The 26,964-nt window shown below is 37.0% G+C and overlaps 1 protein-coding gene across 8 annotated transcripts in view; it reads left to right on the top strand.

Moving 5' to 3' along the window:
* Window positions 1-26,964, top strand: part of RB1CC1 (RB1 inducible coiled-coil 1) — a 78,138-nt gene that overhangs the window by 14,908 nt on the left and 36,266 nt on the right. For 6 of the 8 annotated variants that reach the window (XM_075141863.1, XM_075141866.1, XM_075141859.1 and 3 more), the window contains exons 3-9: window positions 691-818; window positions 3,095-3,221; window positions 3,481-3,651; window positions 14,971-15,173; window positions 16,288-16,723; window positions 20,812-20,982; window positions 26,590-26,774. In XM_075141863.1, the coding sequence (XP_074997964.1) occupies window positions 748-818; window positions 3,095-3,221; window positions 3,481-3,651; window positions 14,971-15,173; window positions 16,288-16,723; window positions 20,812-20,982; window positions 26,590-26,774 (1,364 nt within the window). In that variant the 5' untranslated portion in view covers window positions 691-747. Of the gene's footprint in view, window positions 1-690; window positions 819-3,094; window positions 3,222-3,480; window positions 3,652-9,753; window positions 9,809-14,970; window positions 15,174-16,287; window positions 16,724-20,811; window positions 20,983-26,589; window positions 26,775-26,964 lie in introns of those variants that run through there. The other 2 variants (XM_075141864.1, XM_075141865.1) reach the window with 2 other exon arrangements.

Genomic DNA, 26,964 nt, shown 5'->3' on the forward strand with positions numbered 1-26,964 from the left:
GGACTGATAATGCGTCCAATGTGTTGGACTGCAGTGTCTGTCTTGATCGCTCCATATTCACTATTAGTGGCGAAGAGAGTAGCTACAGATTTAGATAGTGCTGAAAACAGAGGAAAATATTTTTTAAAACTCTTACTTAATTATGGAGAGATACAAAAAGAAAATTACATATTTTTAGCTATTTTTTCATTTTATTTTTTGCTAATGCTTCCATGTGTCTGAGTGAAAAAACTATGGCTAGGGATAGTAGGGAGCAGATAGACTTTGAGGGATGAATACTTACAGCATAGATCATGCTGCCGTTTGTAAAATCTAGAAAATATGTCTGGAAATAACTGTATCTGGGGCTTTAAAAATTCATTTCCTAATTGAGAAAAGCCAGGTAATGATCTGAGATGGTGGCCTCTGCAACTGAAAGTTATCTTTTTTTTTCTTTTCTTTTTTTTTTTTTTTAAATTCTCCTCAGTGTACGTTTTCATGTGTTCTCCTAACTATCTGCATATGCGGAGGCTTACCTTGCCCATGTTTCTGGTCAGAGGAGTATCTGTATGTTTAGTAATGGATAAAGAACTGTGGAATATGAGAGCTAATGTGTTCACCCACTATATATCTAAAAGTATTTTTTCAAAAGCATGTACGTGTCTTTTTCGTAACTTGTATGTGAAACTAACACTTGAATTTTTTTTTCAGTTTCTAAATGATTTTAGCAGTGGAAGTTATAAACTTCAGAGACCTAAAGAAATCATCATGAAGCTATATGTATTTCTGGTTAACACTGGAACTACCCTTACCTTTGATACGGAACTTGCTGTACAAAAGTAAGAAAGTAAATTAATTGCGTGGTGTTTGTTTTTTAAATTAAAAAAAAAGTATATATACTTCTTGTATACTGAATTCTGGAGAGATGATACTCAATTGTTTTTTAGTATGTCCATGTGGTTGTCTTCTAGGTTTTCATGTATTTGAGTGAATTCTGAGATTTTTTTTGGATTAGCATTTTCAGTGCCTTGCAGGTGATTTTGTGTGTTTGAGGTCCCATCGAAGAATGGAGAGGTTATTTACTTTCTGGGGCAGGGACAGAGGATGACCTGCTCTTAGCCGAGTCTGGTGTTATGTTTGGTGCTCTTTGGAAAAACTGTCAGAATGACTTCTGATCTTCTGTGACCTTTTATTGGGTGGTGTTTTTATTTAGGATTCCTCTGTAAAAGGTTTGTTTTTTTACTGACTGGCATCATAGAAGAAATTCTGCAGATTGTTCTTTCTCCTGTCCATATATACTCATCCTGAAGAAAGTGTGTGCTCTGTAATATTTTTAGATTGGATGCTAAAGAACTGGCATATAGGTTTTTGTCTCATGCCAGGATGGGTAAAAGTAGGTTCTGTCCTATGTTGTAAGGCTCCAAAGTGTTTTACAGCATTTTATATGTAAAACATGAACTTCTGGATGCCCAACTGCCTGAAACATGGGCAGTGTTACAGAATCACAGTTAAGTCCCAACAACTTTGCTATTTGTGTTTTTTTCACTGCATATTAAAAGCATCTTGCAAATGTAAAGATGCTTTAGAGAGGTCTAGTTATACTGGATGTATTGTATCCTTTTTCCTTGTTCTCATGTGGGACACTGATCTAATAAGTAAATTGTGTGTAATATCATGATAGCCCATCAGCTTGGAGCTAGCAAGAGCCAAGCTTACCTGCTGTCTTCATACTCTATCATGAGCATAAAATAGTGTTTTATCTCAGCCATTCTGGATCTGCTGGGTCATTTGTAGATGTGTCAGCAGTCCTGTATGCTGTCTGGTACATTGAGACATTCTGTTCCTAAATCATGGTGAGTGGGGTGCAGCATCTGAACTGCCAAACCGGGCACCTAATAGTCTGGTATGGGCCAACTTTTTGCTCAGTTGGATAGTTCTTTGGGAAAGAAGCTTTCCAACAGCTGAACCACACAAAATCCAAGACTCTTCAGTTGAACAGTTAACTTGTTATTCTGTATATCTGTATATATAGACTTGCTCTTTCTAGCAAGACTAACTTTCTTGGGTTCTTTGCCTATCTCCTTGTACATGGATAGGCCAAGCTATCTTCCCAAAGACTAAGGAGATGGTAGGTGAATGCTTACTGTAACACAGCTAGCGTGTACAAGCTTGTGCTCATGAGATGTTTGTAGTGAATTCATGATGTCATATTGAATGATGGTTATTATCTTTATTTTTCAAGTACCATATAGCCAGTAACGTTACGCTTCCTGCTGATTATATCAAAACCATTGATGCTTATATTAATTGTTCATTTGATACTCTGAAGCTTTGTAATACCTTTGCACAGATACTACCCGGATGTGTTTATAGTTTGGGTCAGTTACTGTATCATATTTAGTAAATTCTTGTTTAGTTTGCTGTTTGCCTGTGTCAAGACAAAGTCTAGAACTGTCTAAAATAAGCAGTAACGTGAAGATGTCATCAGCCAGAATTAAAGATATGAGGATGGTGAATGAAAACAGGGATGGTTTATTATCTACTGTTTCTGCATTAAAAATGTCTGTTATGTTTATATGAATTCGTTGCATATATATGGATTGTTTAATTTCCTATTATTATTAAGTGCTATACTGCATTTCATGTACAGTAAATCAGTTGGAGTTGATTAGGTGAAATTGTGCTTATGTTATGCATAATGAAGTGTTAATACTCTTCTTGTCTTCTAGGGTTTCAGCGAGGCAGCTGTTTGTTCATAAAGTATATATTCAATAATATGACTTTTACAGTTATTATCCTAAATGCTTGATGTGACTTAATCCAGAATTTCAGCATGCTATCAGATCTTCTTGGAAAAAGATTGCTGATGACTTATCAGTAATGCAGAGGCTGTTGTCTTTTAGCTGATAGCTTATTAGCTGGATATCCACAATGCAACACATTACAGCACTTACAAAACTTAGAAATATGTCATTGTGCAGAATAAAAAGTAATAGTTCTTTAAAAAAAGTTCTGCTTTGACACAGACAAGTCACCTGTCTCTATTACAGGAATATGTAAGATTAGAGACACGAATATGCTGATAGTGTCATCTTCTCTTCCCATTTTTTTCCAGTGTGGCTGATCTGAAACATGCAATTCAAACAAAGTATAAGATTGCCATTCAGCACCAAGTACTGGTTGTCAATGGAGGAGAGTGTATGGCACCAGACAGAAGAGTGTGTAGTTACAGTGCTGGAACAGTAAGTACTGCATTTTTCATCTAAACTGTCATTTAAAGGGGAAGAAAAAGATGTTTTACCAAGGGTTTTTTAACTGTTTTTCTGTAGTGTACTGTTTGCTGGATTTCTTTGCTTTGAGAAACAGATGTTTATGTATTCAGCTTACACATGTAGATTTTAACATGTTCGTAAGACACGTTACCCACATGATGAAATAATTGGTGATTGAACAGTATGTTGCCTTTACTCAGTGTTTGGTTTCATTTTCTTTTGAGTGTAGGATACCAACCCAATTTTTTTATTCAACAAAGAAATGATCTTGTGTGAACGTCCACCGGCTATCCCCAAAACCACGTTTTCAGCAGAAAATGAGATGGAATTGAAAGTAGAAGAATCTCTCATGATGCCTGCAGTGTTTCATACGGTAGCATCACGGACACAACTTGCTGTGGTAAGTAAATTCTTACTGTACTTGCACACCAAAGGAAAATAAACTTTTTGTGTGTCAGAGGGGGGAAGCTTGATATAAATTATGAAATAGTTTGTTCAAAAGACAGTAGGAATGGCGTATTAGTGATGATGTATTCTTCAGAGCCTTTGTATCGAAGTTTCAAGGTAGGTATTGAAATGTGCTTGCTTCTTCAGCATGTTCAAAGCTTTTTTCAAAAGCAGATTGTAATACAGTTTTATGGACGGGTATGTTTACAGCATTTGCAAAATAAAAGCAATCTGGTTGCTTTGGACCCATTCCTTAATGCTCTGCCTTATTTTCAGTGTCTTCAGTCTGCCTCAGCCTGCAAACAGAAAAGTTTGTTACTTTGGAAACGTTGTTAACCCAAGTAGAAAATTAGCAGTATAATTTTTAAAAGCAGCTTGCCAAGTTTCTATTTCATCTTATATGTCTAAACAACTGGTGAGGAATTAATAAAACTAAGCTTCCTTTTCCTAAAATTCGGGTCTTTTATTATTGAGTGCTGGCTTTTACTTGCATAGAAAGCAAACTTGTCAGAATTCCGATTTGATTACTTCTGTATTATTTTGATAGGGGGAACTAGTTCCCTGCAACATGGTCAGTAAGATATCAAGTGTGCATGCAGTAGGAATGGCTGCATGTTCAAGAGAGTGACACAATGCCTTCAGGAGCTGGACTGATTGCTTTTCTTCATGTTAGGAAATACTGCCCTCATTTAAATGTAAAATTTGAGAAAGAAAATGCATTAAATATTTTTCATGTCTCTAAAGATTATTTAAACTTCTAAAAGCTAGGAGTGGAGGAATGGTTATGTGTAGCACTTGGCACAACAAAAGAAGTAGAAATATATCATTTTAGCATGTTGTCTTGGTAATAAAGTTTCTTAGTTTCAGTGACAACTTTAATGCAGTCCAAAAGAATATTTAGCTCTTCAGGTGGCTGGTTTTTAATACTGTACAGCTGAATTCGGAGAAAAGTGCTAAGTCTTGCATATAGTACAGGGTTTTTTGGTTTTCCCCCTTGGCCTCCTGACCTGCCAAGAGGGGGAAAGTTAGCCTGAATAATCTGACCTTGACATACTGTCTGATTTAAGGCAAGGATTGAGTCCAGGAGCCTCTCTTCCTCTCTCCACCACCTGTTGACAGTTACTGCTGACTTGGTAAATAGGACCTTGAGTTATTAGGGATCTGTGAATCATATGACTGTCATACGGAGAAGAGTGGATATCGATGTGAATTCAGCTAGGAGTGGGAGGTTTTCATTTGTGCTCCTTGGAGAGCGTGAGGATTCTGGTTTTAGCAACTGAAACTGAAAGTGCTTTAAAACCATTTTTTATGAGGTGTTAGAGGATCTTATAAAAGCCAGTAAGACTGATATCTGTTAAATGCTTAACATTGATTGATTTGATATGTAAGGGGGGACTGTAGTAATTGCTACGGTCTTTGTGTTTGTGCTTTACTTAGGGTAATGGAAGTGAAAGGTGGTGGTACCCAGTCTCACATTTCTCATTGTTGATATTTTATCTTCTTTCTTTATCCCATCCCTGATTTTGTGGTCTTGAAGATTCTTAATTTTCGTTTTGGTCTGGTGACGTTGATATAAACTGATAGAACAGATTTAATTCCTCTGGAGTAAGCTTTTTATATTCCAGGAGTCTTATAAAAAATACTCCTACTTAGACTTGAAAAGAATTGTTAGTGCTACCTTCTCTTCCCCCTTGATTCTGAAGGATATATGAATATGCAGAGCAAGCAAGTTTATTGCAGTGTTTCTGCTTTTAAATTAATTATTTAGATCTTTACTGGCTCGTTCTGGTGGCAAGTCTTCTGTAAGGGAAGGCCATGTTTCAAAAATACTCTTAAAAGTCTCTGCGTGGGGTACAGCTTCTATTGGCCAACTGGAGCTATAATATTTAGCTAGAGAATGAAAAGTTTGTCTAGAGAGAGTGATCCTGAGCTGATTTGCAAGAAGAAAATAAATCTTTACATACTTCATGGCACCTATTAATAAATATTATTAGGGGATGGGGGAGGAATTTTGTATTTAAAGGTCTTGAAACATGGATCTAAGTAGAATGGAGGTTTTATTTTTAGCTTGCAGATTTATCTTGAAAAAGATTATTCTCTGTTCCCCGCTCCTTCCAGTTCTTCCCTGCTTGTAAAAGGGCTACAATGATACTAGAATCTTTTGGGAAAAACTTAGAAATTTATTTAAAGATTAAATAGGTAATAATATTCTTAAATCTGATACAGTTTTATACCCACAGTTAATTTTATCCAAGATTTTAAATCTTCAAAACCATAGGCTCTGTGTTAGGCTGTGAAAACGCATTGGGTACTTCTTTGGGAGGTCAGAGGAATGACAAAACCATCATGTATGGTGAAAGATTAGTAAACAGGCTATCATGACTTTAGATGTACCAAGGTGTGAAAACTGTAGAAAGGAGTATTGCAGTATTGTACTAAAACATTTTTTCATGATGCCTGCTTGAAGCATATTGAGCAGTAATTCAGAAGAAACCGATGGAGGACTGGGAATGTGGTTAGAACATTAATCTTCTTCAAGGTTCACCATAAGCCTCTTGGCTGGGAGGAAGAGGGAACATGGGATATTAATCCTTTTCAAAATTGATTAAGATTTGGGGAAAGCTAGAAAGGCTCTGAACCTCTGTAGTTGTGAGATTGATGCGTCCAAAGCCACACTGAGAATACTGCACAGGAGACTTCCTGCAAAATGGGCATGAAAAATCTGCCTTAAAATGATCCAAGCTTTGCCTTTTTATTAATTTTAGAAAGACGGTAACCTGCTTTACCAGAAAAGCAGAGTGGCCGTACTTGATGGAGAGTTTTTGCCTGTTGTAATTATTTAGGGTAATGTAATTAATTAAATTTAATTAATTAATATTTACAGCTAATACATGATAAAAATGTTTTGTATTAGGAAAATAAAAGTTACAATCTAAATCATTGCTCATGATAGAAAGTCTTACCTATTCTTGTCAACAATAAGAAACAGTGATGTATAACTATGTAAAAGTAGGGGAGAATATTTGATAGCTACCAATTTCTATTTAATTTGGCCCCTGTTCTGCCCGGAGGATATACAGTATGATTTTAAAATCAGACTTGATAGGAAATTGTAAACAGCATATGAAATAGTAAAATTTGCTTGGAAGATGGCTGCTAACTTATTGTGCACGGGCTCTTGGTTATTTCTTGTACCTCATGCCCTATGTCTACTTGAGCAATAGGCAAACTTGTTGTGTGGAAGATTCTGAATATTTCAGGGTGTGACGACTTTTACTTCTCTCTTGTTTCTCCCTCCTTTTAAGCCTGCTTGAAAACTGTTGAATTTAATAGTGGTTTTCAGCATCTGTGACTTAAACAGTATACTACTTGGCAACTATGCTGTAGAACTGTATGAAAGGTGTTTTTTTATCTTACCTTATTTTGAACCTTATTTGTACTGTGGATAAACGTGGACAGATTATTTCTGATGCACTTTTTCTGACCCATACTTTGTATACACTGGTCTTTAATTTTTTTTTTTCACAATAACAAGTAGTTCTGGATTCTCCTTTAACAAGTATTTTTATTAATCCATGCCTTTATTTCCTCTCCATCATTTTTTGCCTGTCTAAAACTGACCATGATTGATTTAAATTCTGCTTTTGCTTTCTGCATTTTTTTTGCCATAATTTTCAGATATCCTTAGTTACTATTCAGGTATAAACAAAAGTAATCTTTTAGTTTACAGTTGGAGGCCCTGGCATTGTTATAGCCTTTTGTCCATATATGTATAGGGTATAGGTATATGTAAAAGTAGCCTTTCCCCGCCCCCCCCATTGAAACTAATTTCATTAACTTATATGTAGCCTTTTTTAGCTTTTAATGCCTCCTAACCAAAAATCATTCCTGTGAGAAACTTATTACCTTCTGTTTGCTTTTCCACTGTACTGTGATTATCATATCAAGATATCTCAATTTTTTCTTTTTGCTTTCATGATTTTAACATCTATACAGATTTTCTTAAGTTCCTGTTGATTATGAGATCTCATTATGTAGAATTCACAGTATAAAGATTGAAAGAAGCTATGTCTGTTACCTTAACTTGTTCCTTTACCAATTAAACTGAAATCCTTGCCATCGGTTTTGTCACGTGTGGTGCAATGTCTCTGTCTTATAAACTTTTTTTATCAGATCCTTTTTGGTCAGTGTTTGTTGCGTCTACTGTCTGGCTTTTAAATCTCAGTTAAAGCAACTTTCTAAGCCTATTTTCATTTTATATCCCAGTATCCTGGTTTCCTTTTGACTAAAAACTTACCTTTGAGGTGTCTGTGCCTGAAGGGTTGCAGCTTGCCTTTTTACAGCTAGCTTAGTTTCCCACCTCTTCAAGTTCAGCAGTTTTGGCCTTGAGCTGCAGTATGTGGACAATGATGTGCACAGAGTGTTTGCAAAAAGTTACGTATACACCAGCTTAGGAGAAGACAAGCTGTTCTCTACACAGCGCATTGTGCAATAAACTACGTTGTGTGAATCTTGTCTAATCTTGTGGTCTTCTAACACTACTGCTTAAAATAATTTCTAGTACCTTAGTCTTTAGAAAAGGATTTTTTTTTTTTTTTAGTGATCTAACTGAAGTTTTTGTGTTATTTGTCCCAGAAGAAGGATATTGGAAACTTGGACTCTTTGTTAGTGGATATGTTTCACATATCATGTGATACTGTTGCTGTCATCATCAAACTATCAATTCCGCTCAGTTTTTCTTTGAGAAATGGGAATGAGGGTGAGAAACTGTGGTCATTTCATTTGGTTGCCTAAAACCATGGCTGTAGACATAGTACCTAGATCATTCTTGGTTTAGTTCCAAACACTTCGTAATACTTAAGCTAAGAAGTATAGTCACGCTTCCTGAAAGCTGTGTATCTACTATTTAGAGAAATGCTCTTTCACTTCTACTAGAAAGCTATTTTGAGACCCTCTGGAAAAGAGTTACTTTAAAATTTTAACGTTCTTTAAGGCGTTGTAATGTTTGTAACAATTGTGTAGCTAAATTAATACTATTCATTCTTTTTTGGCTAAATTATTGGTCTAATAGCCAGACACACTTCTAGCTCCTCCACAGAAGTCCAGACTTCTTTGTAACTCGAATTAGCGACCAATCTCATAATCTTTTAAAGTAATTGAGCTGGGTGGGTTTAAAATGGAGTAGGTTTTAGTTTACCCTAAGGCGTACTAGAAGATGTACGCTCAGGTGTACTAGAAGATGTATGCTAAGGTGTACTACAGCATTTATTTTGGTTGGCCTTTGTAACCAGAACTATTCGATCAAGCTTTTAGAAAATTCACCAGGAGAAAAAGACTTGGGTGGCTTGGAATCAAGCTAGTAGAAGTTATCACTTACCTTGTACCATGGTTTGATTCTCTGGCTGTGGTGGTTTATGTCAGCTTCTCAATATTTTTTTGGTGGTAAATTCTGTCACTTGACTTCTCCTAGCCTGCTTTTAATGTCAGAGCCAAGAGCTGGTGAAAACAGTACTGAAGAAAAAGTCATTAAGCTATAACTTACAGAATAACTTGTTCTGTATTATGCTGATGAAATAAATACTTTCTGAGTATGTAATAAGCCGTGAACTGTGTGGACAAATGTCCAAAGGATGCAATCACCAAAAATGACCAATATTAAAGGAGAATGGAATAATCAGCTGTCTAATGAAAGGAGAGAAATTGCCATGAAATATTAGTCTCCCTCACAGTGAAGGTAACTGTTCCAGTTACAGGTTTTAAAAGCTGAAATCTTGAAGTGGTTAATCTAGTAGCTTTACTGATGTTTTAGTTGGAGGTTCATGAACTAGAGATAATGGTCTGTTACTAATTTTGGTAAGCAAGATAAGAGTTACCTTTTGTGGAAGTGTTTATCTGCTGTTATAGTGTATGAGCCTGTGTAATATCACTTTCAAGGATCTTTTTTGTTGGCCTGAAGTTGATTTTTAGGGTGACTGAAACCTAAAGGAGTCCTTTTTACAGGAATTCAGACACATGGCAATAGAGGACTTTGATGACTTGTTTCCTTTTACCACAGGGTTGTAGAGAATGGAAAGAACCCTGCATGTCCTGAGAACTTTTGTTCTTTAGAGGTAAGTCCAAAGACCACTTAAGACAAACAGACCTTCCCTGGGTTTTTTTCATTCAGATGAGCAGAATTACAACAGTAGGATGCAAAGATGAAGTCTTGAAATTGATGGGAAGCACTTTACTAGTTAATTTCTGTTTTAGGTAGAACATACTTTGTTGCTTCTACTGATTTTCATTGAAACATACCAAATGGAAGTAATTATAATCAGAAGAATCACCTAAATTTAAGTTACGGCGAACAAAGGAATTCAAGTAAACATTCTGTTAAAGCACCTAGGCAAAGACAAAAATCTTCCTGGTGGGCCTGTGAATTTTCTTGGCAAATTAGGAAGTGAAGATGCCTTTATTTACTCTTCAACATAACCACGTTGAGATTAGCCTGGATTTGTCTAATCTTGTACTGGTAGTGGTACTTCTTGAGGTCCACATTCCAGTGGTATGGTGAAGCTGTCAGTGTTTTAGGTACAATGGTATAGCTGAGTAAGATGGATGTAGCTCTACAAGGCAACTGAAGTTAATTTTTATGTTCTGTGAACCATTGGGTGTCTGCCAATTACCCTTGAGTGGGTCTGTGAAAAATCAATGACAAAAGCAAGCCTGTTGTTAGGCAGGCTTCATTTTCTGTGCTGGAGCTAGCAACTTTACTGAGAAGTGTTAAAACATATGTTGGATTGCAGGCCTTTATTTATATGCCTGACATAATTCAGTTTTTAGACTTTATTCATTTAGCAGAGAGCTGCTTAATTCTTTTCTGTATATAGACATACCTGTTATGTGAAATAGATCCGTCTTGATCCTTCTAAAGTAGCTTGAGGAGGTCTCCTCAGAAATGTTGACTATGGAGATGGTTGGAAGAACAAGCCAAATCACTTGAAGATGTATTTCAGTAGTGATGGAATGATAAGAAAGATATATCTGTGTAGTTTTTAATTTCTTAACTACTTTTAAGCTACATAGACACTCCAAAGGAAGCAAAAATCTTCACCACTTCATTTTCGTGCTGCACACCCTCATATTTTGAAAGCAGACTTATAGGATTGACTGAAACAGTGTTTCCTTCTTGACCCCCTCCATGCAGCATTAAAAAATAAAATAATGGTTTAACATAGTGTTCTTGTTCCCGGCTCTGGTATCTGCTTAGAATAGTCTGAAACAGTTCTGACAGGTGGAAAAATAGTTACTCCATGTGGTTTGAACTTTATTAGAACCGTCTACTTAGATCTCCTGAATTCAGATTAATATTCTTTACTATTTGAATGCAATGAGCTTATTTCATGATACTGCCTGAGGAACCAATATCAAAAGCAGTACTGGGTTCCTGTGGACTCTAATTGCGTTCGGGTTCATCCATGCAGACAGAATTCTACTGCTTGCCACCCAGAGAGAATTTCTTCAGCACTTGGGATACACATGTAAAAATAACTTTGGGAGGATGATAATATGGAATGCCCTTGTAATATCTTGCAGGTGTGCCCTGAATTGTACAGTTCGACTTAGAATCATAGAATCATTAAGGTTGGAAAAGATCTTTAAGATCATCGAGTCCAACCATCAACTCAACACCACCATGCCCACTAAACCATGTCCGTAAGCGCCTCACCTACACGTCTTTTAAATACTTCCAGGGATGGTGACTCCACCACTTCCCTGGGCAGCCTGTTCCAATAGTTGACTACTCTTTCAGTAAAGAAATTTTTCCTACTGTCCAATCTAAACCTCCCTTGGCGCAACTTGAGGCCATTTTCTCTCGTCCTATCGCTGGTTACTTGGGAGAAGAGACCAACACCCACCTCGCTACAACCTCCTTTCAGGTAGTTGTAGAGCGCGATGAGGTCTCCCCTCAGCCTCCTCTTCTCCAGGCTAAACAACCCCAGTTCCCTCAGCCGCTCCTCATAAGACTTGTGCTCCAGGCCCTTCACCAGCTTCTTTGCCCTTCTCTGGACACGCTCCAGCACCCCCATGTCCTTCTTGTAGTGAGGGGCCACTTGTAGTGTGTTAGCTTACAGGTAACTTAGAAAACATGTTGTCTGAAAGAAACTTAGCTATGTTCTCAGGCTAATGAATTTTGAGCTCAATGTTAGTTCAGGTTGAGCTCTAAATAGTTCAGAAAAAAATCTTTTGTCTCTCAGTGTCGAATTTATGATTGCTTTCATAATGGGATTTTTGTTTTATGTCTGCGTATACAACAAGGAGCTGCAGCTCATCTGACAATGGATACTTGGTTGAGTACTTAGATGGCGTTGGGGTATTTTTATTTTTGTATGACAGTTCCTTTGGGCAAGTGTCTATTACATGACAGATCCTGACACTTACTAGAATGCCCATCTGTTACATGGTTTCTAAAAAATAAAGAAATATTAAGTTGCCACTCTGGGAAATACTTGTTTACTCTCACTTTTCTAGGAGTCAGACTGCTGGGACGCAAGCTTCTGATTTGGTTAAATTTGGGTAAATCGCCACAGGTTAGACTCTTAGATATGGAGTGTCAGTGCTGGTCATCAGTAACAAGTGTAACAAGCGATCTCAGTTGTAATGATTTTTTTTTTTTTCCCCTACTACAATTTGGTAACTTGTGACTTCTGTTTTATGTTTGAAAGTGTTTTGCTGCGGAAACAACCTTGTTAAAACTAAAATCTTAAATTGACAACACTTAGATTCTCAAGGGAGCATCAAGAATGACGTATAATAAAGCTTCATAGGGCAACACTAACTTGTAACTTTTGACTTCCATTGTGAACACAATAAGTAGATCTAGCTAAAAAAGCAAACACTGGCCACTAGCTATGAGTATGTCTCAGGGCGGAAAGTCTGGTCATATCAAGCCTAGTGTACACACTTCCTTATTACACAGTTGAGGTGTGCCATGCTAAATGAGTTTGTTCAAAGGAGAATAGAATTAACAAAAGCTTCTACCCAGGGCTTTTAAAGAAACATTTTTGTTTGATGGTGGGAGAAGTCCACTCTTTACTTGCTCCAATAAACTGAGATACTCACTTGAAGGGACTGCATAAAAAGACTTTATTATCAGTTTTGATTTTGTAGATGGCTTATATTGTTTTAGTCTTCAAACTAATGTGTGGTTCTGCATATGCTCTCACTTCTGGAATTATTGCCAGTATTTTGGAGGAAAGTAGACTTTAGGAAGAGAATAGTGTTTGTGAGTTGAAAGTAAAATGCTTGTGTACATTCCCAGGACATACGTTAGAACACAGTGGGGTCATTCATATACCTTTTCAGCTTCATATTTTTGGTATATTTTTTAGTATACCTTAGGGTAAAACACCCTGCTTTTTGTTTCTTAATATGATAATTGAGGAAGCAGTAATTCTGCTTTTTTATATGCTGTGGAATTTGCCTTTGAGTAAGTTGTATACAAAGTGAATTTAAGAAAATAATAAAATTTTTTTTGAGTTGTCAATATTGCATTAGTCAGCTTATGTGAATTTAAGTTACAGACAAACTAGAGGTAGTCTGAAGAAAGTGACTTGCAGATTTCAGCACTATCTGGATGCCGTCCCAGTTGTGTTATTGGTTGATTTTGACTTAGGAAGTGAGAGCTCATGCAGGAAATAAAATAGCTGTTCTTTTCAAACCGGAAATCCTTATTGTCATGTGCACAGACAGTGACCAAAGTTCGGAAAACAAGAAGACAAATAGCATCTTTACTACGAAGTGATAGAAATTTGTAATAACTTTTGATTTCCTTGGAGTTGCATGTATAAGTATGGTTGTATATTCATTGTTCATCTGCTGATAGCTTAGATACCAGTGATTTGAAGGACACAATGGAATAAGACTTGGACTTTTAAAAAAAGGGACGGTATTCATAACTCTCAGGTTTTGTCAATATTAATTCTGAAATGTTTGGATAAAATGCTCTGAAGTTTTGTGGTTTATTTTGGGAAGTGGTGTTGGACTCTAAATTTTTTTGTGTATGCATATGTGCTGCTAACCATGTGTTCCAACAGCAAATGCGTTCTGAAATACACTGATGTGTTGGGTTTTTAACACTGCTTTCTCACTGTATTTGTCTAACTTGTTTCTCCATGCATGGTTTTCTCACATGTACTGTAGCAGAGGAAAGTTATGTGTTCAGTCCTAGTTCAACAGTATACTCAACCTGCAAAAAGTAGTAAGATTTTCTTTCTTGGAGGGTAGGTACATGTTAAAAATCAACATACAAGTATGCTCAGGAGAATGTTTTCCATGTAGTATGTTACTGATAAAGTATTGAGCTGAAGAATTTATTGTATGACTTTTGTTTTACTTTCTCATTTTGGTATTTGAGTATAGGCACTTTGATGGGGACAGTCTCTTTTCTTAAATTGGTAAACTTAAAATAGTTACTCTTCTACTAGTACTCAAAACTTTGGAATTTAATATAATAGGCATTGATGTTAGTGCACTTTTAGAAAGATATGGTACTTGCCATATGTAGGTCTCTCTTTTAACTCTGCCAAGTTGGGTGGTAATGGAATTCTCACCTTCCTATGGCAGAAAAATGCCTCTGTGTCATCCGGTTCTGTAGCAGAAAAGCTTCCATGTTGGTTTGCATATACTAAGTTTCAGGGTGTGTTCTAGAGTTTTGTGGACACTCTGCACTGCTTCTCATCCTGTTGTATCTGGTTTATTAATCAATGGAAGACTTCAGTTAATTAATTGGCCTGCTGTTTTCCTCATGCACCTCTTCTTGCATCTGATGCACCTGCACTTCTGCTGACTGATCCTGCAATTCATTGTCTTGTTCTGAGCTTCTGCTTGGCTCATCAATAGTTTTCTCCTTAATGGACTTTGTTCGCCAGTTCCTTCTATCAGATTAGTACAAGCATTATTATTCATGTATGTGTGCACTGAATGTTTTATATTAGCAGCATCTAATTAATTTTATAAGGCTTTTTGGAACTGCAACTTTCACCTGCCTGTTTTGAACATACTTCTCAGTATATCATCTATACGTTTTTTTTCGTGTGATTTTTTAAAATTTTTTTTTTCTTTAAGAATGAAGGAAGTTTTGCTATTTTTAATGTAGTTTTAAGGTATACAACTTTTTAGCTATCTAAGTTTAACACTTTTTATGTTATGTCTCACTTTAATGTTTTATATAGTTACCACAGTAATAACCTGAAGTGAGTTGTATTTTGCTGGATTTTTTTTTTTTTTTCAGGAAATGTATGAGGTTGCCAAGAAGCTTTGCTCCTTTTGTGAAGGTCTTGTACATGATGAACATCTTCAGCATCAAGGCTGGGCTGCCATAATGGCCAACTTGGAAGATTGTACATACTCTTACCAAAAGCTACTTTTCAAGTTTGAAAATGTATATTCAAGTTATTTGCAGTCCATAGATGATATCAAGTTGAAACTTACACAGTAGGTTTGCCATTAAACTTCAGCCTCAATCTCCAAAGTTACTATATTTTAAACTTATTGAGTGTTGTATGTCTAGTGCTAGTTCTAATTAATCAAGCACGTATTTGTTTGTTTGATTATGTGTCAAAGAGAACATTTTTTCTGTTCTATGCTAGTCATTTTTTAACTGACATTTTTGCCTTGTATTCATCAGCACACAAAAACCTGTATTGAATTATGTGGAAGATATACTCATTAATGAACAGCTGTTTAAGAGCAGGAGTTCTTCCAAATGTACACTAGAAATAGCTAGATAATAAATTTAGACATCAATCAACATTTTTAAATACATATTTGCACTTTTGAATGAATTGCTTTGTAATATGCTTGAGCAGATATTAATAATGATGATCTGTATTGAAAGTACGAAGTCATAACACAAACTTTGGGTGTATATATACACCTTTGAGGGTATGTGTGTGTGTATATATATGTGTGTATTCTTGTATCCTGCAAACTCTGGATGTTACTTCAAGGAAAATCTTTGACATCTTTCTGGACATTATAGTATTACGGTATTTCTGAGAGTGCTTTGCCTAATAGAATGTAAGTGGATGTTGGATACTTAAATAAAGCATAAATATGTTTTACTTTTTTTTTAAAAAAAAAAAAGAACTTTATCGCTTTTACCAAATACGTATAGAAACTATTCAGATTCTGCAAAAGTAGTCAGCCAGAGGACACTCAATCTTTGCTAATAAGCATTGGTATCCATGCACATTGGAAACATAAAAGTCCCAATTGTGTATGTAAAAAAAAAAAAAAAAAAAAAAGGGCATGTCCCAGTTTATCAAACTGTCCTTTTTTTCATTGCGTTATAAACATAAGCTTACTTGGAAGTTTAGAAGAGTTCAGCAGTGAAAGAGAGCAAAAATTGTAACTTCTTTAGCTGTCCTTTCATGATGTTGGTACTGAACACAGTATTTTGAAAGGGTAGTTACCAAATTCATTTTGAAATCTGCTTCAATTGTAAAATAAATAGTACTTATATTACGGGTGGTTTGTATCTAAGTTTTTATGTCAAATTGGCTTCTAGATACTGATGTTTTTTTTCTTTTCACCCTTTTTAAAAAAGCTTGGGTTCTGCTGTTTCTATCATGGCCAAGATACCACTGCTGGAGTGCCTAACGAGACATAGTTACAGAGAGTGTTTAGGAAGACTGGATTCTTCAGCTGAGCATGGAGGGGCAGAAAGTGAAGAAACTGAGGATGGGAAATCTGCTGAACTGGTGCTTTATTCTGATGTATCTAAAGTGAACAATAAATCAATGTTAGCCTCATTTTGCAAGTCAGTTGAACATTCAGCTTTGGAAGGCACAGATCCTGAAAATGTAAAAGATCGTAAGGAATCTGGTCAAAGTGCTACTGTCCAGGACAATGAAACATCAGTAGAATTGAAAGATGATGATCAGCCTTCCTTCAATGTGTCTTTGTTAGACTGGATAAATGTTCAAGATAGACCTAATGATGTTGAATCGCTGGTCAGAAAATGTTTTGATTCTATGAGCAGGGTAAGTTAACAATTTTTTAAAAATCAAATTATATCGCATTGAATGTTGCTGTTTATTTTCCAGATGCTGGCGCTTTTGAAGCAGCTCAACTTTTTGTAACTCGTTGCTTATCAGATAACTTTCTGAATAGAGACCAAAACAGAGACTGGCGGGGGTAGGCGACTGGGATGTATTTTAAGCGTTCTTGAGTATTAAGAATTTGACCTTAAGGAAAATGTATAATTTCACAATGAATGCTTGTTAGCTTGCTTGTTTCTCAAATAGCCATTCTTGTTGGAAAGCCAACGGCTTCTTGTAGCGTTTAATCAAAGTGACTTTACTTCTATTCTTTCTTTGCCTTTTTCGTAGAAATTATGCTTACAATGGAAGTAAAGATTTTCCTGGACTAAAGTTAATGTTCTTTGTGTTACAAATACTGAAGCCTTTATTAAAATATAGGACAAATTCATCTGATTAACTGTGATAAATTTACATACTATATGTATGCATTCTTTATTAGCTGATACAGATGCGCTCAGAAGAGCCCAACATGTCAGTTTGTATTTCTGCTGCTGGTAGAATAAAACATTGCTCGCTTTCTTTACTTTCCAAATGATTATTTTAACTAGTGAGCATTATAACCTTTTAAAAACCTTTTCCCTAGAGATTTCCTTCTTTTTTTTGCTTTCACTGTAGCTTATATTTCTTACATTGCCTAGCCTTGTTTGCATATGTATAACTTTATACTATTACAACTCAATGTACCTTGAACAAAGAAAACAATTTCTGTTGTCTTTGACACTTTATTTCCTCCTTAAGGTAGGACTGGAAGACTGTCTCAGTTATGTCTAAACCCCATCTGCTGTAGGGAACGTGATGTGGTCAGTTCTGTACCTTGATTTTTAATTTCTGTCTTAAAAGTAGTTGGAGAATTGGGCTTAATATTAAGGACTGCTTAAGAGTTTGAGCCGTCTAAATCTTAGCAGTACAGAAAAGGCTAAGAGAAAGATTGGACTTCACAACTTTTTTCTTTAGCAAAAACAGTATTTGATTTTGTGTGTGAAAGATTTCCTAATTGCTGAAGTCTGAGACAATCCGCTGTCCTGTTTGTTCAGTAATGCTACAAGGTGCTTTCTACTAGTTTAAAACAAGAGTAACAAAACCCTGTAGTTCGGTTGCGAGAGAATAAGTTCACTTTGTATGTAACATTAACAGGGCACAAATGTAATGTCTCTTAAAAAACAGTATTTTAAGAGACAGATATTAAACAGTTGCTTCCAAATAACTTAGTGATACAAAAGATAGAAAAAAGAAGAAATAACCACTTATTGTACCTTTTTTGATCAGGTTGTATCTTGATTTTATCTGACATACATCACATGTTTTAGAGAGGCTGTCTTGTAACTGTGTGCTTTTTCTGTCCTTGCCTTATCTAAGACCAGTCAGAAATCCTTTGTTTCAACTATTGTAATTGTTTTGTAGCTTAAGCTGATTTTTGTAGGGGAAAAAATGTGATTCCTCCTGCAAAAATGAAGTTTCTTTTTGTTTTCTTGGCATAAGCAGAATTAGCAGGTAGGGAAAACGCTTTAGTCAGACTATCTGGCCACCACCAGAACAACTGTGATCGATCTTGATCTATTTTGGTTCTCAAAAACCCCAAAGCCTTGAAGTAATGTGAGTTTCTAGTTTTCCTTAGGAAAATACTAATTTACTCTATTTCGATAGCGGCACAGACGAAGGATTGAATCTTTGCCTACCATTGATTTAGAATTAATTTGAAAACAGAATTGGCCTGTAGCTGAAAAGGAAAAGAAAATACTAAATAAATGTCTTGCAACACAATTGTTCTTTTAATATTTACTTGAGATGACACTTATAACATAGCAAGCTAGAGTAAAATGGCACAAATTTTTTTTTTTTAATTTTTTCCTGTATTCTCCCCATGCCCTTTCCTTCTTGGAAATATGAACCATACAAATGGTTTGTGATTGCAATTCTTATTTGAAACTCTGAATTCAGGTAAGATTTTAATGAAAGTGTAAAGCATCAGAGTGTGAGCTTTATACCTTTGGTACTGGTAGTTTTGGTGTGTTGCACAGAGTGCTGCTAGGTATCTGGTTCTTCTAGCCTCTAGGTGTTTCTACAAAATGACGCTTGTAATTGCAGAAACCTAGGCTGCAGTAAAAGCAGTGGATAAGTAGGAGTTAACCAGATGTTTCTGTTAAGTGCTGTCATAGCCACTTAAATAAAAGACTAGAAAAGGAAGAGACTTTTAAAGGTGAGGAGAGCAATATTATCTACCAGTGAAAGTAGAGCTGAGTTCTAAAGATGCAATTAGGTCAAAGATGGGATAAAAAGAATGGATGGAGGAAATAAATTACAGGGTGGAATGAGATGAATAGGCATTCCTTGTAAAAAGAGAGAAAACACAACTAGTTTATGAAGGTAAAAAAGGAAAAAAAAAACCTCACCACATTGTTTTTATAGGATCATCTTCACTGCCATCCTATTCAGGATTACTCCCCTGTGGCATCCTGAATTACTCCACTGCAGCATCCAGAACAGTTTCTTAACAGACAAAATACTAAAGAACAATCTGGTTTAATCTCAGAGACTATATTTATTACTAGTTCTTGAAGATGGACAACTCATGTGAGAAGGACCAAGATTCATAAAACCATTCATAACATACTAAAAATTAGCCTTTGCCGTCTTCAGAGAACTTCAATGTATTTTGTCACATTAATAATAGCATTAATTATTTATTCTGAAAAGTTCTGGGCTAATTACCAGTTTTTAGTACTTTTCCTTGTGGTCTTTTTTTGGTTGTTTGTGGTTTTTTTGTGTGGGGTTTTTTTTTGTTTGTTTGAAGAGAATGAAGACCTATTCGTTGTAGTTGCTCCTTAATTTGTAATGCTTTTCCTCTTCAGAGTCCTCTTTCTATACCCCAGAGGGGTGTTTCCAGAATGAAAAAGTGCTCTGTGTGAAAGCTTTTATACAGTTAAAATAATAGATTGAGGGGAAAATAGTACTTATATGACTCAATATTAACATAAATAAAAGTGGCTTCTTTTTTGAGGGTTAATTTGTGTGCTCTGTAAGTGGCATAAACCTTGCATGTTGACGAAAGAAGCCAGTGCTGTGACAGCTAGTATGACCTCACAGGATAGTGTCCTTTTCACTAGATTCTCATATAATAGATGGCATACCATAACCATTTTGGATAAATTTGGGCAAATTTGTTCATGTTCTGCTAACACCTAATGACTCTTCTTACGTTCCTAACTAATGTATTCCAGGTTTAGACTAAACTCTGTCCTACATAAGCTGTTGCAATTACCTATGTTGGTTTTAGAACTAAGGAAATAAAGGCTCTAGTTTATTTCACTACTCTCGTAGTGAAACTTGAAGAGCCACCCTTAATATCAATATCTGTGGACATCTGGTAGCCTCTTAGTGTTTCAAACACTTTTTTTCTGGATAACGGCCTGTGAAGGAATATGATGAAATAATTTTTAAAAAGTGTTTTTATTAGGAAAAACATTAGCAGAAAGTATTACAAATGTACTATTTTTCCATAGCTTGTTTTCCAGTTATTTAGAGCTGATCTGCTTGTCTAAGGAATCATTTAAAACATTCATTTAGTGGGAAGAGGCTAATGGGTCTTGCAGCTTTTTCCCATTACTCTCCCTACTGCACTTTTCCCCTGAGTCACATTCATCACTTGTTTTGATTGTAGCTGTGTGGATTCTGTTCCAGGGAAGACTGTGTCCATTAACTTTAAACTGCCTCTCCCCCTTGCACCCTGCCTTGTCCCCTCAGCTAATTAATGTCCCTTCCCCTTGTAAGGATCCTGATTGCTATGATGGTCTGGTTGGAATACTTCAAAGAAATTCATGCTGTGATACAAAATCCACAGACCCATTAACTCAGAATTCTGAAACAGATGACAAGATGTAGGCACACATTAGATGGGGGGGGGGGGGGAGGGAGGAAAATATTAAGGCTATAAAGACTCATGTAGCTAGGTCACGGTACCTTTCAATATGTCAACTGGTAATAAACATTTTTTTACTTTTTTGTTTTTTGTTTTTGTTTTTTTTTTTTAGCTTGATCCAAGGATCATCCAACCCTTTCTGGCAGAATGTCGACAAACTATCGCCAAACTAGATAATCAGAACATGAAGGCTATTAAAGGCCTTGAAGATAGGCTCTATGCATTGGACCAGATGATAGCAAGCTGCAGCAGACTGGTGAATGAACAAAAAGAACTTGCTCAGGTAATATACATTTATGTGTGTAACATTGGAAGATAGTAGATTTTTGATACATGTATGCTGTTAAAAGATTACAACGAAACAATTGCATGTCTTAATGCAAGATAGTTTTCAACTTACTACACTGGAGGTGCTCAGAAAGGTGCTATATTTATAATAATTTGACACTTAAATATTGGTATATTACATCTTGTGGTCATGTTTTCAGCTCATAACTACCATGTTAATTTAAATACTTTCTTTAAAACATCAAACTAGTTGAAAATGCAACAGTGGGTGGTGGACAGCACTGGAACTTAAATATAGGACTTATATTTATGTCGCTTCATCTATATTGGAGAAAAAGTCACTCTACAAAATAAAAATGTCTTACTTAAAATATCCTAGACTTAATGCACTAGGAACATGCAGAGCTGTAGTTCACTGCAACTTTGTCAACTGCATATTAAACTGTATGTTTTTATAGCTAAAGTATTTCTGTCAAGATTCTCGTGGTTATAATCTGGAAGAACATATTTAATTCCGATTCAGCCAATCAGCATTCTCATGAAAGCGCCAGTGTAAAATTGCTGCCTACTGAGATACATCAGTATATGGTATTGTTTCTGGAATAGAATACATCTAGTTTATTTTTATTTTAGAAATTAGGTTTCCTCTGGATGAGTAAGAATCACTTGAAAAATGGTAAAATTTAAAAACTTTGAAAATACCTCTTAAGGTGTTTCTTGTTGTGTTAAGGTGTATCTTGTTAAGTCTAGTGAATGGCTTACAAACAGGTGGTGCTGTATTAGTGTAACATTTTGCACGTTAATGTAGAAAGCTGCTAATAAAAATAGGATCTGATGAAGGTGTCTAACAGCTAAAAACCACAGTAGATATTTATTTTAAAGCTTATTTGAAAATTGATGTTTTTAATGAGTATTCTGAGCTTAAGGGAAAGAAAACATCTGGCTTAAATATTATCTTAGTATCTACCTGTACGTATCTTTGTCAAATCTATCTAAATTCCACCTGGTTTACAGCTACATTTAAGAGCAGACAACTTTTTGCCAATGGTAGACCATCAAAGACAGCCTGTAGTTGCAGTTGCTCATATACTGGAGACGAGGATGCTGTGAATAATTCATCTTTGCTAGTTCATCCAGTCTCTCATTAAATGGAAGGCAGAAATGGAAAACACCTCAATAATGAAAAGGGAAAATGAGGCATGAAATTGGCATCATGCCCAGGTGGCATGTCCTGAACCCTTCCTGTCACAGCAACTAATTTGTTGGTTTGTTCTTAATATGTTGTTGTCTTCTGACCTTCAACTAGTTCCAGAGTCAAATACAGCCAGACAGTTGGTGAGCTCTTCCATTGTCCTTTTATCCTTTCTCTTGGTAATGTTGTTTAGCTCATGTGCCACTTCATGCATGTGGTTAATGGTTGATCACCAAGCTCTTAGTGAGGAGATGGAGTAGTGTGCCTGCACTAGACAGTGTCATTTGAAGTGATAACTAATTTGATTAAAGACTATTTTAAATGTAAAATGTATAGCTCATATTTTTTTTAAACATTACAGTGCCATAACAAAGCTTCTTTATTAAATACAGTTTCTGTGAAGAGCTTCATTTAACTTTATACCTAAGATTGTCCTTTAATGCCTTGTTTGCAACTGAAAGTATATTAAAATCTGTATGTGGTCATTATCTGATGTTCAAATTTTCACCATTACATCAGAAGAAGGTGGCGTGAGTTTCTTATTTCTGCTTGCACATTGGTATATCATCTCCAGAGAGCCGAGCCGCTCTCCATCATTTACCAGCAGTCCTGGTTAACTGGGGAGGTCCCGGACGACTGGAGGCTCGCCAATGTGACTCCCATCTACAAGAAGGGCCGGAAGGAGGATCCGGGGAACTACAGGCCGGTCAGCCTGACCTCGGTGCCGGGGAAGATCATGGAGCGGTTGGTTTTGAGGGTGCTCACGAGCCATGTCCGGGACAACCAGGGGATCAGGCCCAGCCAGCACGGGTTCATGGAAGGCAGGTCCTGCTTGACCAACCTGATCTCCTTCTATGACCAGGTGACCCGCCTAGTGGATGAGGGAAAGGCAGTGGATGTGGTCTACTTGGACTTCAGTAAGGCCTTTGACACTGTCTCCCACAGCATTCTCCTAGAGAAGCTGGCGGCTCACGGCCTAGACAGGTACACTCTTCGCTGGGTAAAAAACTGGCTGGACAGCCGAGCCCAGAGAGTTGTGGTGAACGGAGTTAAATCCAGTTGGCGGCCGGTCACGAGCGGTGTTCCCCAGGGCTCGGTTTTGGGGCCGGTCCTGTTCAATATCTTCATCAATGATCTGGACGAGGGGATCGAGTGCTCCCTCAGTAAGTTTGCAGACGACACCAAGTTGGGCGGGAGTGTTGATCTGCTCGAGGGTAGGAAGGCTCTGCAGAGGGACCTGGACAGGCTGGATCGATGGGCCGAGGCCAACTGTATGAGATTCAACAAGGCCAAGTGCCGGGTCCTGCACTTCGGCCACAACAACCCCAGGCAACGCTACAGGCTTGGGGAAGAGTGGCTGGAAAGCTGCCCAGAGGAAAAGGACCTGGGGGTACTGGTTGACAGCCGGCTGAACATGAGCCGGCAGTGTGCTCAGGTGGCCAAGAAGGCCAACAGCATCCTGGCCTGTATCAGAAATAGTGTGGCCAGCAGGAATAGGGAGGTGATCGTGCCCCTGTACTCGGCACTGGTGAGGCCGCACCTCGAATACTGTGTTCAGTTCTGGGCCCCTCACTACAAGAAGGACATGGAGGTGCTGGAGCGCGTCCAGAGGAGGGCAACGAAGCTGGTGAAGGGCCTGGAGCACAAGTCTTAAGAGGAGCGGCTGAGGGAACTGGGGTTGTTTAGCCTGGAGAAGAGGAGGCTGAGGGGAGACCTCATCGCGCTCTACAACTACCTGAAAGGAGGTTGTAGCGAGGTGGGTGTTGGTCTCTTCTCCCAAGTAACTAGCGATAGGACCAGAGGAAATGGCCTCAAGTTGCGCCAAGGGAGGTTTAGATTGAACATTAGGAAAAATTTCTTTACTGAAAGAGTGGTCAGGCCTTGGAACAGGCTGCCCAGGGAAGTGGTGGAGTCACCATCCCTGGAGGTATTTAAAAGACGTGTAGATGAGGCCCTTAGGGACATGGTGTAGTGGGCATGGGTGGTGTTGGGTTGACGGTTGGACACGATGATCTTAGAGGTCTTTTCCAACCTGTATGATTCTATGATTCTAAGAGTATCCCTCTAGAAAATTTGGAGCCTCTTTAATCTTTCAGTGTGATTCTGCCCAATAGCTTATCCTTTCCAACATTTTCTTGTGTTTTATTTTTTTCTTAATTTCCCTGTTAGTAGTATAGCTTTTCAAAAGATTTTGTTACATCCAAACTCATTTCCATGAGTTAGGTTCATGGAAGTGTTACTCTTCTATTAGCTCTGTTAAACATAGTCAAAAAAACTGGTTGGCAGATGGGCCAACTGGTTGATTCTGGGCTTGTTCTCTTTCACTTGAAGTTGTTGGGAAAAGGACTTTATTACTATCATATTACTATCATAGTTTTATTTTCCTCCTGCTTCTTGTTACATCAAAGAAAACCTTAGATTTATAAGTTTATAGTGATTCAGGGTCTTCTCAGCTGCTTATTACATCACTGACTGCCTTCCCTGTTGATTGCTTGAACTTCAGTCTAAAATGTTTTTAAATATTCTTTATTGTTGCTTCTTTGATTTGGAAATAGTCATTGAGAAAAATCCATAAAGGCATTATCATACCTGTTTTTCAGAACCCTTCTTAGTTTGACTGTGATGCTCATGTCATGAATCCTGTCATCTGATCAGGGCTAGAAAGGCAAGAATTTGTGAGAACAATTGATTATTTAGTTCTTGGATTTCTTCACAATTTATTGGGGTTCCCCCCCCTTTTTTTTTTTTCTCAGTTTACTGCAGTTTTTCCTAACTGACCTTTTCTAGTATGCTGAAATTTTTCTTTCCCATTTGCATACTAGGGTAATTTTAGTTTAAATTTTATGGTAAAGATGGGTCCAGAGGTACAAGAATGGCAAAAGATACTCAAATTTATGAATAGTCTTTTGGAACTGAGAGTAAAGCTGGAAGGGATTTTCTAGCTCACTGCATCCAGTTTTGTGTAACTTTAGGCTCCATGCCATGGGATTTGTTTAAAAAGCTTACTGAGCTAGTATTTAAAAGCAATTATTTTCTTGACTTCTCTATTCCTTGTGCAAAGTTGTATAGAATCTGATTGTCCTAATGTTTATAAACATCTGTTAATCTCAGATCAGAAAGTATTCTTCGCTAGTTCAAGTCTATATGCTCTCATGTCTATACTGTCTTTCATTTTGGTGCTTGGCAATTCCCTAACGATTATCACAGCATGTTTCTTCAATGTCTTTGTCTTCCTTGACTAAACAACCCAAGTTCTTTTGATGGGGCTGTCCTTTTCTTCATCGCAATAACAGTTCTTCCCACCTTTTCTGGTTTCCATTCACTTGGCTTGGATAATACACTTAAAATGTTTGCAACCTGCTTTTGGTTTCATTTTTCAGCAGTTTTTTATAACTCTTGTGGTTTACTGTTCTCATCAACTTCAGCTTCAGAAAGAAACACTTAAAACTATTGTCTAGTTTTGAATTCTTTATTAAGAAAACAAAGGCTTAATAAAAAAGTTTGTAGAACTACAAATGTAATGACCACTGTGATGTTCAAGTGACATGTCAGAGACATGATATAAATGTGGACAAAATGAAAGCTAAAATTGGTGGTGTTGGGTGGTATTTTCTTGCCTAAAGAATCACACTGTTTCCAGCAGTATTTTATCTTGCCTGTTGAACGTGATGAAGGAGACAGTGGCCTGGCACAGTAGTTGTTATGCCAGCAGCCCCCTGTCTTCCTGTGTATGTGTACATACAGCTGTCTCTTCTGTGTATGTGTACATACGTTACCTCCTGCAGTCAGCCATCCAAGACGTGTTTATCTAAGGCAGTCCATCTTCTCTGTTTTGCCCCCCACCCTTTTAGGGGTTGCCTGTTACCATCCACAACAGATAATTCTTTGCTGTGCCCAAGTCCTATGTGCAAATAAGACGTCTAGCTGCGATCTGGGCTTTCAAAAAGAATTAGTTTCACGTATGAATTTCTTTATGCAAAAAATACATTCTTTAGCCCACAGTAGTACTGAATATGCTCTAAGTTGATGTTAAGTCTTGCATGTGCCAGAAGTTAATAAGCTGGTTGTTTGCGGAAGTTAGAATGATGGTTGATGTCCTCCATCCTAGTAGCTACTTTTCTGCTGCATTAACTTTTGTGGTCTTTCACTGGTGTTCGTTAGTTGTTTAAAGTTCTTCTAGGGTTGTGTTGTTTGGGAGGGAAAGATCAGATAAGATTTATTTGGACTGGATTATAGAATGAAAAGAAAGCAACTTTGACACTTGACTTCTCTGTGTAGCATTCTGTTATACTCCTCAATGGTTACGGTAAGTTTACTGAAATGCTTGCATTCTTACAGAGAAGATGGATCGCTTCCATGCTTTTTGATTGTCACAAAGCTTGTGTAACAAACGTGTCTTTTTTCCTCTAGGGATTTTTGGCTAATCAGAAGAGAGCTGAGAACTTGAAAGATCCTTCTGTGCTGCCTGATTTGTGTTTGAGTCATGCAAATCAGCTGATGATTATGTTAACTAATCACAGAAAACTGTTAGATATTAAACAGAAATGTACCACTGCCAAACAGGAGCTTGCAAATAATCTACAAGTCAGACTGAAGTAAGTTACAACTTTTCAACTTTATATGGCTTCCTCTTGCATCAAGACTGTTTAAAGAATGTGTGTCTTCAGAAAATCTTTGGTAATGCGTCAAGTTTTTCTTAATGGGAGAGAAAATAAAAGTTGGATCACTTCAGTTTGTATGTGAAGTTATTTGTAGGTGTGAAACAAAATATTTTAAGAGAAACTC

This window comes from Calonectris borealis, chromosome 2 (assembly GCF_964195595.1).
Source record: "Calonectris borealis chromosome 2, bCalBor7.hap1.2, whole genome shotgun sequence".
NCBI classification, from domain to species: Eukaryota; Metazoa; Chordata; class Aves; order Procellariiformes; family Procellariidae; genus Calonectris; species Calonectris borealis.